Below are 19,267 nucleotides of genomic sequence, written 5' to 3' on the forward strand. Positions count from 1 at the left end.
GGGGTTTCTCCTGCCAGTCCTGGGGGTCCACGCAGCGTCAGAGTGAGAGTCAGCAGCACCCACTTTGACTTATTTACAACATCCACTGGTTGAGCCTGGATGTGACGCATGCAGGTTTCTCGTCATGAAACGCTTGAACTTATTTTTTCCAACAGCGTGATGAGGTTTCTGCCTGAAACATTTAATAAGTCGTGAAGTAGTGGAACATGAGCTCCACCTGCTCCAGCTACAACATCAAGGAGGCGCACACACATTCATGCACGAGTAAAAAATAATCCTTTCACAGTTTGAGGTAATGAAATGCGCTGATTGGATGGTTTGGTTAAAGGTCAAAACAGAAAAGTGACAAATAGCAACATTACAAACAAACAACAACATGTCTGGAGTCTGGAGTAATGATTTGATTTTGAATGGCTCGGTGTTGAACATGGAGAGGTATTCCAGCAGCAGAGAAGGGAGAAACGGGCGGAGGCGATTGAATCAATCCACGGATTTCAGAGTTATGAACCTGCTTAGCGTCTGATATTCCATGAGACTTTAAGTTTGACCTTTAACCTCAGAGGGTTTGCCAGTTCCTGTAAATTAGTTCATAAGGAGAAAACAACATCATCCATAGTCGCTGCAGCTGTTTGCAGTTCCCCACCTCAGACATGAAGTCATGTAGAGTTAAGATGAAGAAGAGAAATTTTGAAAAAGTCTGCCTGACTGTAAACTTTGCAGAAGTAAGAACAACTACAGGAAGACGAATCTCATGTGTTGAGAAGCTAAACTTGTGCATGGATGCTAACATTTGCAAGCAGCAGCCCAGGAAGACCACTGTAGCTGGGAAAACACAGTTTAAACTACATTTACCTGAAGTCTAAGACATCTTGTTTCAAGATATCAAAATCACTCGTTTAGCTTTTTTAATGAGAAGTCCAAGAAAAGTAGCCTACGTAGCATTCTGCTAACAGTTTAACATGTTGCAAGCCATTCAGGCCTTAATTCTTGCTGGTAATATCATGAAACAGCATGTTCATGTGGATGTGTCAGGGGACTGTGGATAATGTATAGTGTATTGAGATTTTTACACTTGGTAAGTTTTTGCAGGGCAGTACTTGTGAGTGCATGCATGCAGTTACATGAAAAATAAAGCTTGCATACTATCTGCAAACATACACAAACGATCTGCACAGTTTCATAAAGCTTAAATGAGGTTTGATGCACTCTTTGAACTCAATGAACGCACCCGCTGATGAACACACACACACACACACACACACACACACACACACACACACACACACTGATGATGCTGTTACTGGCAAGACTGGTTAACCTGAGATCAGCTTGGTTTGCGCTGCTACACGCACAGAATTCTACGTAAATTTAGATGAACTGGTCTTGCTCCAGGTAAACCACTCTGACCAGGGAGTGTCCTGGGTATGTGAGTGTGTAGGTGTTCAGTATATGGACGTGAATGGAAACCTGACCAGGGAGTCTCCTGTGTGTGCACCTTTAGCAGCAGCAGAGTGACTTTTAGAGGAAAACTGTTTCTGCTGCTGCTGCTGAAAGCCCACAGACCACAGATACACAACCACACACAGACACATAATGAGACACCCAGTGATACAGCTGTATATATAGAGCCACAGGTCAACAGAGAGTATCAGTGATTAGACAACCCATCATCACACTCTTAACTTCTTCAGCCGTCTTCAAGACAACATTTATCCTTCGAATCTATCTTGATACACATCAAAGAGGTCCAATATGTCTTTGTGCTGCGGTTCAGTGTGTCTACTGGTCTTGCTGGGAGTTGTCTTGGCAATTGGGAGTCCTCTCCATTCTAACTCTGAGGAACTAAAAGATCACCATGAGTCCATCGCAAACATTCTGGTGAGTTTATCTTTGGCGTCCCTCAGGGCACAATTTTAGATCCTCTGTAGTTTTCAAGTTTGTTAAAAATCTGATTACATTTTATAGATTTAACTGCTAAATTTAAGGGAAATGTCTTTAAATATAACAGAAGTAGAAGTATTTTATAATTAAGGGATGCATGCAGCAAATCAAAAGGGAATTAAGATGTTTTTGAAATCTGTTTTAGGCTCTGCAGCAGGGCCTCTGTGACCTACAAAAGATAGTTTTACACTGGATTAAAATCACAGAATCCTCTGCAGTGATGCAAGCTTTCACTTTCATTGATATCCTTTTCATTACAAATGACTTATTATGTCACCAGTTGTACAATTTACTGGGTTTATAATTTAATGCAGAATTTAAAATTTAACCAATTAAAGTCTGATTTGGGATTTTCACGAGACAAATCCAGGCAACTAAATGTGCTGAATCAGCTGTTTGATGCATGTAAAATAATTTAAAGTAAATGAAACATTTGTTTGGGTAGTTATCTTATCTTATATATAAGTTATGAGTTATAAGTTATATGCATTGTTTATTGTTGTGATCATGCAATAACTATTTTTTGATCTCAACATAACCAAACTGTCTTCTCGTGACCTTACATCAAACTGTTTGTTAAAGTAATCATCTAGAAATTGCAAAAATCAAAAGAAGCCATCCTTGACATTCACTGGTAGCAAGTTAATATCTAGAGAACAAACTTAAAATGAATAAATACTTTTTAATATTCATTAAAAACTTGTATAAAGACTGATGGTGAGGGCGACCAGATGTTACATAAGGCACTTAAACATTTTGATGTAGTCGGTCAACACAGCAAATTATCATTCGAATCATTACAAGAAGACAGCTATGGGGACTTTATTTCATACAAGTTTGAATGAAGCTCTCGGATGATCCTGGGAAACGACAATTAACAACAATTATGACCAGCAAAGCCATTGGACTTTTCCGATTTTTTCACAGTGGCAGGTCATTTAACTTTGATTCCTCGATTGTGAACAAAGTGTCGGCGAGCTCAAAGATTCGTACAAGACAACTGAAGCAAAAAACCTCAGCCCTTGTAATAAAGTTTAAAACTTTTAATACTGAAGATAAACACCAGCTGAATATTCTTGCAGTGTTGGCATTATTAAACATCTCTTTTAAAAGCTTAAAATCTTCAAAGGTTGCACTTAATAAATGTAACGTTTGTAAAGTAGATTTATCCAAACAGTGAACCGTGATCCCAGAGATGTGCTTTAAATGTTAGATCACAGTCAATGCAGACAAATACTAGCCTTTTCATACAGTTACTAAATGTATACACAGTAATAAACACCACACAAAGACAAAGAAACACAAATGATACACAAGTCTTATAATGTGCTATCTTCAGTCAGGAGGCAGCTAGAATGATCTGGTGTAAGTGTAGACTGTACTTTTGTTAGTCTGACGACTCACATTTGTATCCTTAAAAATATTTACTGCAGCAGAACATACTTTGTTTTTGGCGTCTAGGCTCCGACCTCATCACTCCTAGCGGTTTTTAAGTTACATGCAGAAGTTTGAGGAGTGATGGGATGATATCTTAAACCCCCAGTCGGAGTCTGCAGGGGGACGCTGAGGTGGGGCTGAGCGAGGAGGTGTTGTCAGGTGATTGTAGATAATGAGGCATGTGAAGTGTGAAATCAGTGCAGCTTGAGTTGACTGCCTGAACGAGCTCGCAGGCGTCGCCTCATATGTGTGTGTATTAAGATGTGTTTGTGTTTGTTTTAGAATCTGAAGAGGCCAGAGATCAGTACTCATCCTCTCTTCAATTCTGTCATTCGTAGCATCAACACCTCCTGCCAGGTAAGCGTGCACACACACACACACACACACACACACACACACACACACACACACACACACACACACACACACACACACACACACACAAACACACACTGCCCAACTAACTATTCTTAGTCATGAATAATTTCCACACATTTCCACAAAATAAAATAGTCAAAAAATGGACAGAAATGTTTGTTCATGTTCGGGAAAAATACAAGAGGATCCAGGATTGAGCCTTGAGGAACTCCATACCTAACATTTCCATTTCAAAGTCAAGTAAAGTAGACGTAATATTCTTACATCATGTCATGTTAAGAGAGAAGAAAGAGCGACCTTCCTTTAAAAGATCCAGAGATAAACGTTTGTAAATATCTCTTACTGTTTAACATCTTCACCTTTTAGGCCACAATAAATACATTATGTTAATTAATTCACTATTAAGTCGGGTCAATTGGGCGTTTACTGTCGTATATAAAGTTTAATATTGTTTTTTATTATCATTTTAAACCATTAAGCCACAGCGATCTAATCCCAGAGTACTGACTCCCAGGCGTTTCCCTTCCTCTTCTCCTCAGAGAAAAGAAGAACTTCAGCTCATGAACGCCACTCTGGACGTCTACATGAGGATCTTCTCCAGTGTGTTGAAGCACAGCAACAACCCCCAGACCCCGACTCTGCTGGACCAATTTCCTCAGGTGGAGTCGGATCTGAGGAATCTTCAGGAGAAGACGGAGAAGATGAAGAGACGCCTGGACGACCTGAGCCAGCTGAACCACAACAGAGAGGACGTGCTCCGCAAACTGAACAGAATAAAGGTGAGGGACCAGGCAGCTAAATCTTAATGACTTTCAAATCAGGATGACGAAACTTAAACAATAAAAACTGAGACACTGTGTTTTACTTGTCGTCATTGGCGTACCTAAAAAAAAGCTTGAAAGCTCAGATGTATGCCCGCAAACGATAATGCAAACAAATGTTTTATTTTAAATAAACTTCAGAAACTTTGTCGTCGCACGTCTGCAAAAGCAGAGTCGGGTTTTCAGACACAACTTCACAGACTACCATGGTGCACGGAGAGTGAAAGGTTGAAAAGCTCCAGCAGCACGTGAAGCATGAAGATCTACTTTATTAACTTTATTAGACCGACACGTTGACGCTCGTGTTTAAGTCTTGTGGGCCAGACCTTGAGGGAGCTGGAGAGGTTTCTTTTCTTATTCTTGGTCTCCAGTGCAGGTTCAATACCTAAGATTAGCAAACAGCCAATATCGGTTATCAAGTCATCTTCGTCACAGGAAACTAAACTTTGAACTGAAGTTTATTGTGAAGGACAGACCAAGAGTTCAGGCTCTTTTCTCATTCAGTCACGATGTGTGTGACCTTTTGACCTCTCACAGCACACTGGTTTTGTTTCTGTCGTTTTCTCTAAAGAAATGAAAGTTGTTGTGGAGAGATTCAAACTCCCTTTCATGCAACACTTTAACACTTTCAGATTTAAAGGCCCAAGAATGACTCAGCAGATAAAAGGCTCTCATACACATACTTAACGTGTTAGTGGTTGGTTTCATTTTTATCTTATAGCCATGAACTGCTTCTGAAGATTCCTTCAGTGAAACAGGATGTAACAGCTGCAATAATCTTTCAGAAACGTGCCGATAAAAGTATGTCTATTATTTGAATATTTCTATGAGGTATCAAAAGTTCTTGTTTGTTGTCACATAGAGACTGAGATTGAGTTTCTTAGTGTCTGACTCAAATACAGAAAAGGAGCAATGACCCCTAGTGTTTAAAATGTGTACATTTTACATCATAGAGAGCTGTCTCCCCCCCCCCCCTCCTCACACAGGTCACCATGTGGTGGACTCTGAAGCTTCAGTGTTTATCCAGCTCTGCATGGGTCTGTAAACCTTTCTGTGTTCTAACCTCTCTCCATTTTTCAAAAGCATCTCCAATATTGATCCTAGTTTGAGCACGTTTCTGCTCGTGGAGCTTATTAGAAACATGCAGAGGCTTTTTAGGTCGGGTACAATCACTTCTATCTGAACCACTTCTCTTGCCCGCTTCCATCGCTGCAACACCTGTTGACCTGATAACTGCTCTCATATCTGACAAACCGAGGGGCGTCCAAAACGGCCGTGTGGGGGCGTGTCTTAAAAGCGCCTACCTTCTCTGGTCCAAACAAATCCAGAGCATTCAGGAGCAGAATCTAAAGTTAGAAGGAGGACATACTGGCTGCTGCATTGTTGTCAGAGAAGCCAGCACTTCAACATGTTTCCTTAATGTCTGATAGTAAGATACCTTTATCATCTCACTGATTGGTCCTTTAAACAGATAAACGTGAAAAAGACGTGTTTCTAAGTTGCCTCATAAATGAATAATTTCTTTGTTTTTTCTCGACAGGTTGACGACCACGAGGTTCAGAAGCGGGCTCTGGCTCAGTTCAGAGAGATCTACCAGGCGGCTTCTGTGATTGACCACAGATCATGTGGCCCCGCCCACTCCTCTGCTTAATGATCGACCATCAAGACGATAACCAATCATTTCTCTGGACTACAAGTATTCTCAAGTTATCATAATCTTCATGTTTTTATTGTTTTATAACTGAGTTAATCTAAGTGAGGTTTCCATGACAACACCGCTCCACTGTTACAGTTTGACACGTTATTTAAGGTTTTAAATATTTCACAATCCAGTCACTTCACTGAGTCATATTTATGTTTGAGCTAATTTAATATAATTTATGATTAATTTAAACTTAAGTTATTTCTGTGTTTGTTTGAATAAAATCTCACGTCAGCATCACTGGAAGCTTCATGTTCTTCTTTGTTTCACCGGTTTAATCACCTTTTAGCTGCGTTAACGTGAAGCTAACGTGAAGCTAACGTGAAGCTAACGTGACGAGGATTATCACAGCATCGCCTGCAGCGTCGAGTCTAAAGTGATGACAACAGATTTAGAAAAGCTGCCGTTGATCTCGCCTTCACAATCCGTAATCAGCGTGTTTAGATGCCACACATACGGGTCTCTAGCCGTGGCTCACTTGTGACCCTTGACCCTTGACCCTGACTCGGCTTGTAGGATTAAAACAGGAATACAGAAAGAGAGACACTGAGGGGCTCTGAGGTCGGAAAAAAACATGGTCCATCCTTATTTAAAGCAACAAACACATTTTATTTAAACCTCACTTCTTAAAAGCTCTTGAGACTTTTATTTTGAAATGTTACGTTAGCGGGCCCAGTGCACAGAGTCAGGAAATAAAGAAGAAGAAAAGGAGGCAGCATTTGACCCCAAGAACTTGATAACAAACTTTTTTCAATCAGCTCCAAAGTCTGAGGAGAGCACAGGCAGAGGGCGCTAATGTTAGCCAGGAGGCTAACGCTAACAGCTCTGATAGAATGTAAATATGTTGATAAAAATCAGATCCTGGGAGGGTCAGCAGTTATTCCTGTGACATCACTCTGACATCATCATATTCCCCAGCTCCTAAACCAATCACACGCAGGGACTTCCCCTCCTCTCCTGGTGGTCTACTGACTCTGGTTTTTAGTCAGTGCCCCACTTTGCATACACACACACACACACACACACACACACACACACACACACACACACACACACACACACACACACACACACACACACAGTCTTTACCTGTCTGCCGGTCTGAGGGGTTTCCCCTCTGACGGGACTTTTCTGCCTCTGAGGAGAGAAAACGTTACGTTAGCTTAGAATGGAAAAGGTCCAACAGTGAATCACCAGCTGAGGTTTGGAAAAGATGAAGTTTGTGATTTCCTTTTGACTCTTCACACCTTCAAGAACTGTTGGAGTAACAACACCTCCTCTTTGTCATCTCATGAACGCTCTTTGAGTATTTGATATGGTCTTTGTAAATTACAGTATTAGTTTTTAAAAGATAAAGAAAAAGTTAAAAGTTCTCTAAAGCAAAGCGTCTGTTTCATTTATAACTCAGAGTTACTGCAGATCATAAAGAGGTCTTAAAAAGTCTGATCAGGACTCCTGAGAGGTCTTACTGCCCATATGAAGCGTGAGTGTAGCACAGGGCGCTAACGGGGGACAGAGCGCTAAACGTCTTGTTCTGTAAATCATGCCATAGTTCCCCTCGACATGAGCCGACTTTAAAAGTCCAGGACCGGTTGTTTGAGTTTTGTCTCTCATTGTGGTTCTTGCCTGGATTTTACCTGTTTCTTTATTATTGGTTTGTTTTTCAACTTTTACTGAGAGATTTAGAAGAACTTCAGCAGAATTTCAGGAGAAAATCAGTGATGTTAGAAAGAGACAGACACGTCTTCCTGTGTGTGTGTGTGTGTGTGTGTGTGTGTGTGTGTGTGTGTATGTGTGTGTGTGTGTGTGTGTGTGTGTGTGTGTGTGTGTGTGTGTCTCTGTGTGTGTGTGTGTGTGTGTGTGTGTGTGTGTGTGTGTGTGTGTGTGTGTGTGTGTGTGTGTGTGTATGTGTGTGTGTGTGTGTGTGTGTGTGTGTGTGTGTCTCTGTGTGTGTGTGTGTGTGTGTGTGTGTGTCTCTGTGTGTGTGTGTGTGTGTGTGTGTGTGTGTGTGTGTGTGTGTCTCTCTGTGTGTGTGTGTGTGTCTCTGTGTGTGTGTGTGTGTGTGTGTGTGTGTGTGTGTGTGTGTGTGTGTGTGTGTGTCTCTGTGTGTGTGTGTGTGTGTCTCTCTGTGTGTGTGTGTGTGTCTCTGTGTGTGTGTGTGTGTGTGTGTGTGTGTGTCTCTGTGTGTGTGTGTGTGTGTGTGTGTGTGTGTGTCTCTCTGTGTGTGTGTGTGTGTGTGTGTGTGTGTGTGTGTGTGTGTGTGTGTGTGTCTCTGTGTGTGTGTGTGTGTGTGTGTGTGTGTGTGTGTGTGTGTGTGTGTGTAAGCAGGGGATACCCGAGTGCTTTAACACCTGAGCCTCTACCTGCCCTCTTCCTGTTTGTCTTCCTGTTTCCTGCATTGTTTCGGCTCCTTCCTGCTGAGATCGACTCTAAATTCAGTTTCAGTTTTGAAGCGGAGGTACATGAACTGTATGAAACATGGACGTAGTCTCGGTGACGTCACACATTAATTTCTAAAGCGGCGCTATAAAGCCAAACGATGGGGGTCGCCATGTTGGAAATACACTCACAGACTCACTCAGGCTTCAAACATTCATATTTATCAGTCGACAGGTTTCCTTTATTCAGTCTCTGACTCTTCGGCTCTCTGGTTCTGGTTCTGGTTCTGGTTCTGGTTCTGGTTCTGAGAATGCATTTCCCACAGCATAGTGGGCATGTCTCATGTATGCAGACTGATCGTGAATCCACCATGTCGTCAGACGTCCTCTGATGGGGGGGGGGGGGGGGGGGGGGGGCTCGATGGAGGGAGGGGCCTGAAGGTAAAGTTAAACATTTGGTTACTCCGCCCCCTTTGACTTTTTCTCAATGAAATCTCGTCATCTTGAACAAACTTTACGACCCGACATGTCGGCGGTGTGTACAGTATAGACGTCGTGGAAGTCCGGGTGTACAGTATAGACGTCCGGGTGTACAGTATAGACGTCCGGGTGTACAGTATAGACGTCGTGGACGTCCGGGTGTACAGTATAGACGTCGTGGAAGTCCGGGTGTACAGTATAGACGTCGTGGAAGTCCGGGTGTACAGTATAGACGTCCGGGTGTACAGTATAGACGTCGTGGAAGTCCGGGTGTACAGTATAGACGTCGTGGACGTCCGGGTGTACAGTATAGACGTCCGGGTGTACAGTATAGACGTCCGGGTGTACAGTATAGACGTCCGGGTGTACAGTATAGACGTCCGGGTGTACAGTATAGACGTCGTGGAAGTCCGGGTGTACAGTATAGACGTCCGGGTGTACAGTATAGACGTCTGGGTGTACAGTATAGACGTCTGGGTGTACAGTATAGACGTCCGGGTGTACAGTATAGACGTCTGGGTGTACAGTATAGACGTCTGGGTGTACAGTATAGACGTCTGGGTGTACAGTATAGACGTCCGGGTGTACAGTATAGATGTCCGGGTGTACAGTATAGACGTCCGGGTGTACAGTATAGACGTCTGGGTGTACAGTATAGACGTCCGGGTGTACAGTATAGACGTCCGGGTGTACAGTATAGACGTCGTGGAAGTCCGGGTGTACAGTATAGACGTCCGGGTGTACAGTATAGACGTCCGGGTGTACAGTATAGACGTCCGGGTGTACAGTATAGACGTCCGGGTGTACAGTATAGACGTCGTGGACGTCCGGGTGTACAGTATAGACGTCTGGGTGTACAGTATAGACGTCCGGGTGTACAGTATAGACGTCCGGGTGTACAGTATAGACGTCGTGGACGTCCGGGTGTACAGTATAGATGTCCGGGTGTACAGTATAGACGTCGTGGACGTCCGGGTGTACAGTATAGATGTCCGGGTGTACAGTATAGACGTCCGGGTGTACAGTATAGACGTCGTGGACGTCCGGGTGTACAGTATAGACGTCCGGGTGTACAGTATAGACGTCCGGGTGTACAGTATAGACGTCGTGGACGTCCGGGTGTACAGTATAGATGTCCGGGTGTACAGTATAGATGTCCGGGTGTACAGTATAGACGTCCGGGTGTACAGTATAGATGTCCGGGTGTACAGTATAGACGTCCGGGTGTACAGTATAGACGTCGTGGACGTCCGGGTGTACAGTATGGACGTCGTGGAAGTCCGGGTGTACAGTATAGACGTCGTGGACGTCCGGGTGTACAGTATGGACGTCGTGGAAGTCCGGGTGTACAGTATAGACGTCGTGGACGTCCGGGTGTACAGTATAGACGTCGTGGACGTCCGGGTGTACAGTATAGATGTCCGGGTGTACAGTATGGACGTCGTGGACGTCCGGGTGTACAGTATGGATGTCGTGGACGTCCGGGTGTACAGTATAGATGTCCGGGTGTACAGTATAGATGTCCGGGTGTACAGTATAGATGTCCGGGTGTACAGTATAGACGTCCGGGTGTACAGTATAGACGTCCGGGTGTACAGTATAGATGTCGTGGACGTCCGGGTGTACAGTATAGACGTCCGGGTGTACAGTATAGATGTCCGGGTGTACAGTATAGACGTCGTGGACGTCCGGGTGTACAGTATAGACGTCGTGGACGTCCGGGTGTACAGTATGGACGTCGTGGAAGTCCGGGTGTACAGTATAGACGTCGTGGACGTCCGGGTGTACAGTATAGACGTCGTGGACGTCCGGGTGTACAGTATGGACGTCCGGGTGTACAGTATAGACGTCATGGACGTCTGCGCAGCTTTCTGAAGTTTACAGTAAAACCTTTTCTGTGAAGCGCAGGCCCACCTTGGTTTCTTCTTTAGTTTCTCTTTCCTGTCATGTAGCTGCCCAGGTATTTCCCACCTTTCACAGTCTGGGCTGATTTTGATGAACTCTTAGTTTCCAGATACTCGCGGCGCCCTGTGTGTATTAATAGTTGAGTAACAAGAAAAGGCTCGTGTTAGTGTTTCCTTTAAGCGAAACGAGGGAATGCTCCCTCGGTAGAAACACCTCACACCCAGCTGGGGTGTCAGCTACATGACATTATTTCCTGTCAGTCAAGTGAAGAACTTCTGAAATGTTTGAATGAATGATGATGAACAAACTAAAGTGAAGCCAATACGCCGACATTATTGTTTCTAACAATATAAAATCTGTTTAGCAGTTTCTTAATCCTTCGTTTCCCATCAACAGTTTTTTTCTCATTTTGATCTTATTGATGAAAGCCGATTTAAAACTTTCAAAATAAGACACACATCCACGAACCTTTGGTTAGAGTCAAAGTTTAAACTTTCAAAATAAGACACACATCCACGAACGTTTGGTTACAGTCAAAGTTTAAACTTTCAAAATAAGACACACATCCACGAACGTTTGGTTAATCTGAAAGATTAAATGTTTTACTTTGTAAAGCTACTTCAAACATTGAAATTAAACTGTTTCCTGTCCAGAATGTCTTGAAGAGACACTTGATTGGTTGTAACGAGACCTGATTATCTCTTTCTTGCACCTAAAGGCCTTAAAACTGTATTTCTTAATGTTAGCAGACTCTGTGCCTGTCAGCGGTTAAACAACATTTTTAACATTTCTCGTGGATGCATCGTATTTACATTTTCAGGGGGACCCGGTGGGATAATGGCGTTTCAGTGGTCTCTGATGGCGCTCCATCAGCAGCCTTGAGGGCGAAGTTAATTTATGAATCACCATCAGAAACAGATGATGTATGTTTCCCTTTCCATCGACTTCCAGCTGATCTGAACATCAGTGTAATGCTTCGAGTTGCATGAAACACAGGCCTCTATCAGAGCTCCCAGTATGACCAGTATAACCACCATTAAAACATATGGTAAGTGAATTTCTGCAGAGGGCGGATGATGGCTGTTTGACACACATGTGTGGGAGACCCCTCACCCACTTCTATGAAGTTTGGTGATTTAAAGGAAACTAGACAAACCACACTTTTCACACCTAGATCATCGCTCTCTCTCTCTCTCTCTCTCTCTTTCCCCGCTGTGCGTCTGTGTCTCTCTGCCACTTTGCCTCGCTCGCTTTCAGAGTTATAAATACGAAGCTCTTTGAGAAGTCAAACAGTTTGAGCCAGCTTCAGGGACAGAGACACTCGGACCCTCACAGTCTCCAGTCGGCCTTTTCCCAGCTCAGATTCGCTCCGGCAGGGATTGAAAGCAGCGGGCCCGGACACAATCAGGAATCGAACCGGCGACATATCGTAATATTCAAGTGGTGACAAGATGTTTTCAACGGCGAGGGCAGTGGTCTGTCTGTCCCTGTGTCTGGCTGTCTGTCAGGTCAGGGGGTCGTACATCCCTGTAGAGATGAACAGAACCTTCCAGAGCCTCCTGCAGCACTATGTGAGTACACACTTCACTTTATCAACATTCAAACATGTAACCAGTATGACCAGTGCAGCACTATGTGAGTACACACTTCACTTTATCAACATTCAAACATGTAACCAGTATGACCAGTGCAGCACTATGTGAGTACACACTTCACTTTATCAACATTCAAACATGTAACCAGTATGACCAGTGCAGCACTATGTGAGTACACACTTCACTTTATCAACATTCAAACATGTAACCAGTATGACCAGTGCAGCACTATGTGAGTACACACTTCACTTTATCAACATTCAAACATGTAACCAGTATGACCAGTGCAGTACTTCAGGTACAAGCTTTCTGTTTCCTCCTGGTACTTTCACACGCTGATGCTCTCACCACAAACACACAAACACACACACACACACACACACACACACACACACACACACACACACACACACACACACACACACACACACACACACACACACACACACTCACACACACACACACACACACCACACACTCTTTGTGTACATTTTCCAGTACGACTCCTCTTGAGCTTTTTGACCCATTTAACAACAAATATCATAAAATCCTTCAATCTGCATTAAAGTAAGACACGTTTAAATTAAATTAAATGTAATGTTGATATCTTTAACTTCCAGACTTCATTTGCAGATTGATTTTATATTGTCGGAGTTTCCTTGAATGCATCAATAAAGACTGATAACTGACAGAACAACAATGTCGCTTAAATGTCAGATTGTCCATGAATGCACCAGTACAAATACGTTTGCTAAAAAGTTTAGAAAGCTTCGTAAAAACGTAATCCCCCTTTTTAAAGTCGTTTACAATCTTTGTTTGTGTTGCGTAAAGGAACACATCAACAGAAACTCTCTAAAATCCAAATGTCTGACTGTCCATGAACACACCACAATAAAATGTGTCTTCTTCCTAACACAGTAGCACACATGTTCATATTAAGTATGATTCTTATTTGTACTTTTGAGTCTGAAAATGCTTTACTTCATTTTTCTACTGTGACATCCACAATGTCTGATTGTCCTTGAATGCACCGCTGTTCATGCTCTTCAGTGATTATTTAGGATTAGTATTCCTCAGTCTTGTGTTTTGAAGGGAGACAGATGTTTGACATGTTTCTTGTTTGTATTTCTTGCAGAACATTTCTCCTGCAGAGCGATACAACAGGAAGCCCGTCTTCTCCAGAGATCCTCTGAGCGGCAGGATGGAGGTAAATCAAAGTCAACGGATACATTCTCACCATTTAAGTTCAACAAACGCTCTGTGGTCAGTTTGTGTACGTGAAGGTGTCAGACAGATTTCACAGGTGCCACATGACCATGCAGTCAAGTTCCCACAGATCAGTGGCTGGAGGTGATTAGCTTAGCTTAGCATAAAGAGTCGATGTAGTTAAAAGGAGCCAAACCAGATGGTGGTTACAGGATGCAGACGGCGAGCTCAGGTGCACCTGGAAACCTAAAAGTAATGGTGGACATTGACGGCTCTGAAGAAATAGTTCCAACTGTCTCTTGATCCCGACTCACTCACGATCAGTTTGACCTGGAGACCTCCGGTTCCCCCTCATGCTCAGTGTTTGCTGTTCGCTACCCATTAAGTCTGAAAGTTATTCGACATGTTCTGATTGAAAACGCAGAGTAGTGCCCCTCGTGTTTTGCCTTAATGTGCGTCGTGTGAGCGTCACAGAGTTTTCTGATTCGAGCCTCCGTTACCCTCGACCAGAAGAAGAGGCAGAAACAGACGCAGAGACTTTCAGAAGAAGAAAAAACCTCCAATTGTTTTTATGAGATGATAGGATAGAGTCGGAAATCAGGGAGAGAGAGAGGGCGAGAGAGAGAGGGGGGGCGAGAGAGAGAGGGGGGGAGAGAGAGAGAGGGGGGGAGAGAGAGAGAGAGAGAGAGGGGGAGAGAGGGGGGGAGAGAGAGAGAGAGAGAGAGAGAGGGGGGGGGAGAGAGAGAGAGGGGGGGAGAGAGAGAGAGAGGGGGGGAGAGAGAGAGAGAGGGGGGGAGAGAGAGAGAGATAGAGGGGGAGAGAGAGAGAGAGAGAGAGGGGGGGGGAGAGAGGGGGGAGAGAGAGAGAGAGAGGGAGGGGGGAGAGGGGGTATGAAGTGCAGGAAAGGAGCTACAGGCCGGACTCTAACTCGGGCCGCTTTCCTAGAATCATTTTAAAGTCTGTTGTCATGACGATTCTAACTAAACGTTCGGCCCTTAGAAACTCGATGACAATGAACTGAACTTTAATATTTTCATCTTTTTGGCATTTGAGTCGTTTAAAAGCTCCTAAAAGTTACAGATTCAACCTCAAGAGAAAGAAATCCAAACACAAACTTTAGATTCATTTCGATTCATTTGGGCGGCTATGGCTCAGTGGTAGAGTCATCGTCTCCCAGTAGGTTGGGGTTTGATCCCCGGCTCCTGATTGGCCGTCACAGGAGGCGATCGGTTCGATCTCACTCTCAGCAAGAAGACATGAAAGTTTTCTTTGTTGGAGACACAAACACTGTGAGGCGTCTGATTGGTACAAATCATTTCTTTGTCTTTTCAAAAGTTTTGTTTTCACTGTTAAAGCGAGCGAGCTGTCCGGGCGATGTAAACAAAGTGAAGATAGGACTCTGAAAACTCTGAAAACATCACAGACAGTGGGACTCAGGTGTTACACCCATTGTAGACAGTCATGACTCACAGAGTTATTTTCAGAGGAGATACTTGATTTCTACATTTAAGTGTGAAACATCACATTTAAAGACTTTAAAGTTTAGTTTGACGTACTGCACTGTTGTTACTTGCTAACGTGCTAACGTCACGTGATTATTTACCTGAACTTTCTGGTTGAGGTCTTTAAATAAACCGTTGCCGTCCAGGATCGAGGATCTCAAAGATTCTTTTGTTGGCCGTGCTCATAGACTCTATAAGTCTAGTCCACGCACTGTAGATATGAATGGGTGTGTATGTGACTTCCTGTGCTCCTGCAGCCAGCCTCTAGTGGACACTCCAGGAACTGCAGGATGTTACACTTCAGCATCATGTTGCTGATTGGTCTAACAACACACACACAGACACACACACACACACACACACACACACACACACACACACACACACACACACACACAGACACACACACACACACACACACACACACACACACAGAGACACACACACACAGACACACACACACACACACACACACACACACACACAGAGACACACACACACAGACACACACACACACACAGACACACACACACACACACACACACACACACACACACACACACACACACACACACACACACAGACACACACACACACACACACACACACACACACACACACAGAGACACACACACAGAGACACACACACACACACACACACACACACACACAGACACACACACACACACACACAGAGACACACACACAGAGACACACACACACACACACACACACACACACACAGACACACACACACACACACACACACACACACACACACACACAGACACACACACACAGACACACACACACAGACACACACACACACACACACACACACACACACACAGACACACACACACACACACACACACACACACACACACACACACACACACACACAGACACACACACACACACACACACAGAGACACACACACAGAGACACACACACACACACACACACACACACACACAGACACACACACACACACACACACACACACACACACACACACACACACACACACAGACACACACACACACACACACACACACACACACACACACACACACACACACACACACACACACACACCTCCTCTGGGTTTTCCTGTTGTGTGTTTTTCCATTACCTCAACAACAAAGGTGTTAAAGGTCATCATTTCTGGTTTCTTCATGTGACTCATCTGAGATCGACTAAACGTTCAGACGCCTTCTTTTCGTTACCGTACGTCTTGAAATCAACGCCACGATATGGCGTGGAGCTCTGACCCTCTGCGAGTGCGTCCAAAGAACTTTTTGAAAGCTGATGTGTGAACAGTGAACAACAGACTTTGACTTTGATGATTGACATGTTCCCCTTTAAGGTTTCCTCTCGTCTCATGTGGGAAACCGCAACGTTTTCTTCCATTGAGTTTAGAAAGTTCAAACTCACGACTCGTTCACCATTTATTCAAATACTTCAGACGTCTTCTTCTATGTTTTTAAAATCATCCCGTAGTGACTTGAAACTCTTTTTCCCAGATAGAATCTGCAGATCAGTAAACCGTTCTCCAGCATTGATCCCTCTGTGTTTCTCTCTCCAGGCACAGAAGGTGTATATGGGCGGCGTGTTGGAGGCGTATGAGAAGCTCCTCGGTCACATGTTGAAGCAGCTGCCGGCGCCTCAGACAGCAGAGCTCCCTAACCCCTGTGATGCTGAGAAGGGGACCACCAAAGACGTCAGGGTGGAGCTGAGCTGCATCCTGAAGAAGGTCCAGGACCTGAGGAGGCACAGCTTCCAGGAGGAGGGGAAGCTTCTGCAGAGTCTGCAGGCGCTCAAACACGTCAAGGTAGAGACGCACAGAGGGGCGTGGCCCTGATGTTCAGGAGAGGCTCCTCCCACATGTTCAGATCTTACATCATGTTTTAAATAAACGTATTCACCGTCTGTGTTTTCCTCTCTTCTAGATGGAGGACGAGGTCATCCAGAGCAAAGCATTGTGGGAACTACCATGGCTGTATGAGGCGGCGAGCTCCTTGTCTGACGACCGCATTAACCAGAGGCGGCGGAGACGGCAAGCACGGAGGGCCAAGAATCGTCCCTGAGCCCGAAACAGAAAGAGGCAGAGTAACGACGGTGACATAACTAAGATATTTAAAAAACAGTAAAATGTGGAATATTTAATTAGAAGCTTTTAACGGATCAAAGAACATTCATATTTAACAGTTAATTAAGGGTTAATTTAATATATATTTATGATGATGATGTTTAACCAGCAGCCTCCGACCCACAGCTCCAATAACTTTGTACATTTTATTTTATTTTTTAACCAAGTCTGATGTTTGAATCTTGAAGGTTTGAACGTTTTCTAACTCGCCTCCTCAAACACAGGATGTGACCTGGGAATACTTGATTTCTTGATTTTTGATTACTAAGCCGCTGATTTGTTGAGATGAAAAGTCAGAATTAAATGTCGATATTGTCCGTCTGAGATATCAGCTTGGATCCTTTATCATTTACTAAAACTACGGTGGCCTGTTTCCGCCATTCAAACTTGATATTTATAATATTTTACCCGTGGAGGTTCCCAACAAACTAGTTTAAAGAGGACATATTATCCCCCTCCTCCATCTTTTCAAACAGTCCCCCTCCTCCATCTTTTCAAACAGTCCCCCTCCTCCACCTTTTCAAACAGCCCCCTCCTCCACCTTTTCAAACAGTCCCCCTGTGGTCTAAATGAAACATCTGTGCTTTGGTCAAAATATAACATGAATCAAGCACCAGAGGAGGTTTGTGACCCTGTATAAACCAGCTCTCTCAGAACGCTCCGTTTTGGTGTGTGTGTCTCTTTAAATGCAATGACCCCCCCCTGAGTTTTCCTGGTAGACATCAGTCCTTCACTAGGGAGAATAAAAATAGGCTGGGGGTGGAGTCCATGGGTGGAGATACCAGGGGAGGGGAGGGGATTTATTTTTACCAGAATCCCACTGTGACATCACAAGGAGAGACATTTGAAACAGAGCATTTATCTCTGTGTTGTAAGACTTATGCAGACCACAAACAAAGGACTGGATGGTTTATTTCACATGTTGTGGGTCAGTAGACTCTCAGGTTACACAGATATATGTTCAGAAACACTGGAAGAGTTTTCAGAATATGTCTCCTTTAAAGACTGTGTTCATTTGTCTTTAATTTAGTCTTTACTGAGTTTTGGCAAACTGCATGTTCCTGTTTCAACTAGTTTGTCCGTGTCCATAACGCACATGGTTCTTTATGTTAATCCTTCGTTCTGTATTTTATAATCTTCACATTTTAAAAACATGAAATGATTGTCCAACGCCACACCAGTATCTCCGTAGTTCTCTAAGAGCTGACGGAGATGTTTACAGTGTAAAGCTGACAGGTCGTCCAGCACTCGAGGGTGTAATGTTTGATTTATTATATTTATTTGTTGTGTATTTAAAGAGTTTAATTTAAAGGTGAACCATTCTGCTGTGACTGAGAGGATAATTTATTTTGTTATTGTATGATTGTGATAATTTATTGATTGGCACATGCAACTGAATAAATCTGAATTAATTGCACTTCCTGTTTCCTGATGTGTTTTTGTTGGTGCACTTTGGCACTCAAAGTTAAGCTCAGATTCAAAACCGAGATTTCTGACATGGAGGTCGTTTTGGTTAAGACCAATTGTGAGGGATTTTTAAATTGACCCGAACACCCACATCCATAGAGCTCAACACATCCCATGATGCATTGCAAATGATCCCTCTTCTTGTTGAATGTAACTTTGTAAATGAAAAAAAAAACAAGGCCCCATCATCGAGCCTTGGGGAACTCCACACAACATGTTTGTCTGCTTAAATGCAAAGTTTCCAAATAATTCAAGATTCTTCTTTTGTTTTCTCTTTGACTCGTGGTGCTTTAGTGATGCTT

General features: G+C 43.7%; 2 protein-coding genes across 2 annotated transcripts; both read left to right on the plus strand.

Moving 5' to 3' along the window:
• Positions 1-1,632: 1,632 nt before the first annotated feature.
• Positions 1,633-6,501, plus strand: LOC132956601 (interferon gamma 1-like). The gene is made up of 4 exons (XM_061030142.1): positions 1,633-1,878; positions 3,661-3,735; positions 4,296-4,535; positions 6,118-6,501. The coding sequence occupies exons 1-4, from the start codon at positions 1,753-1,755 to the stop codon at positions 6,226-6,228; spliced, it is 552 nt and encodes a 183-aa protein (XP_060886125.1). The 5' UTR covers positions 1,633-1,752; the 3' UTR covers positions 6,229-6,501.
• A 5,783-nt stretch (positions 6,502-12,284) lies between these two features.
• Positions 12,285-18,915, plus strand: ifng1 (interferon gamma 1). The gene is made up of 4 exons (XM_061030227.1): positions 12,285-12,613; positions 13,773-13,844; positions 16,935-17,180; positions 17,299-18,915. Exons 1-4 carry the CDS (start codon positions 12,494-12,496, stop codon positions 17,434-17,436), a joined length of 576 nt encoding a protein of 191 aa, XP_060886210.1. The 5' UTR covers positions 12,285-12,493; the 3' UTR covers positions 17,437-18,915.
• The last annotated feature ends 352 nt before the right edge of the window (positions 18,916-19,267 follow it).

The sequence above is a fragment of the Labrus mixtus genome, chromosome 22 (genome assembly GCF_963584025.1).
Source record: "Labrus mixtus chromosome 22, fLabMix1.1, whole genome shotgun sequence".
NCBI lineage: Eukaryota > Metazoa > Chordata > Actinopteri > Labriformes > Labridae > Labrus > Labrus mixtus.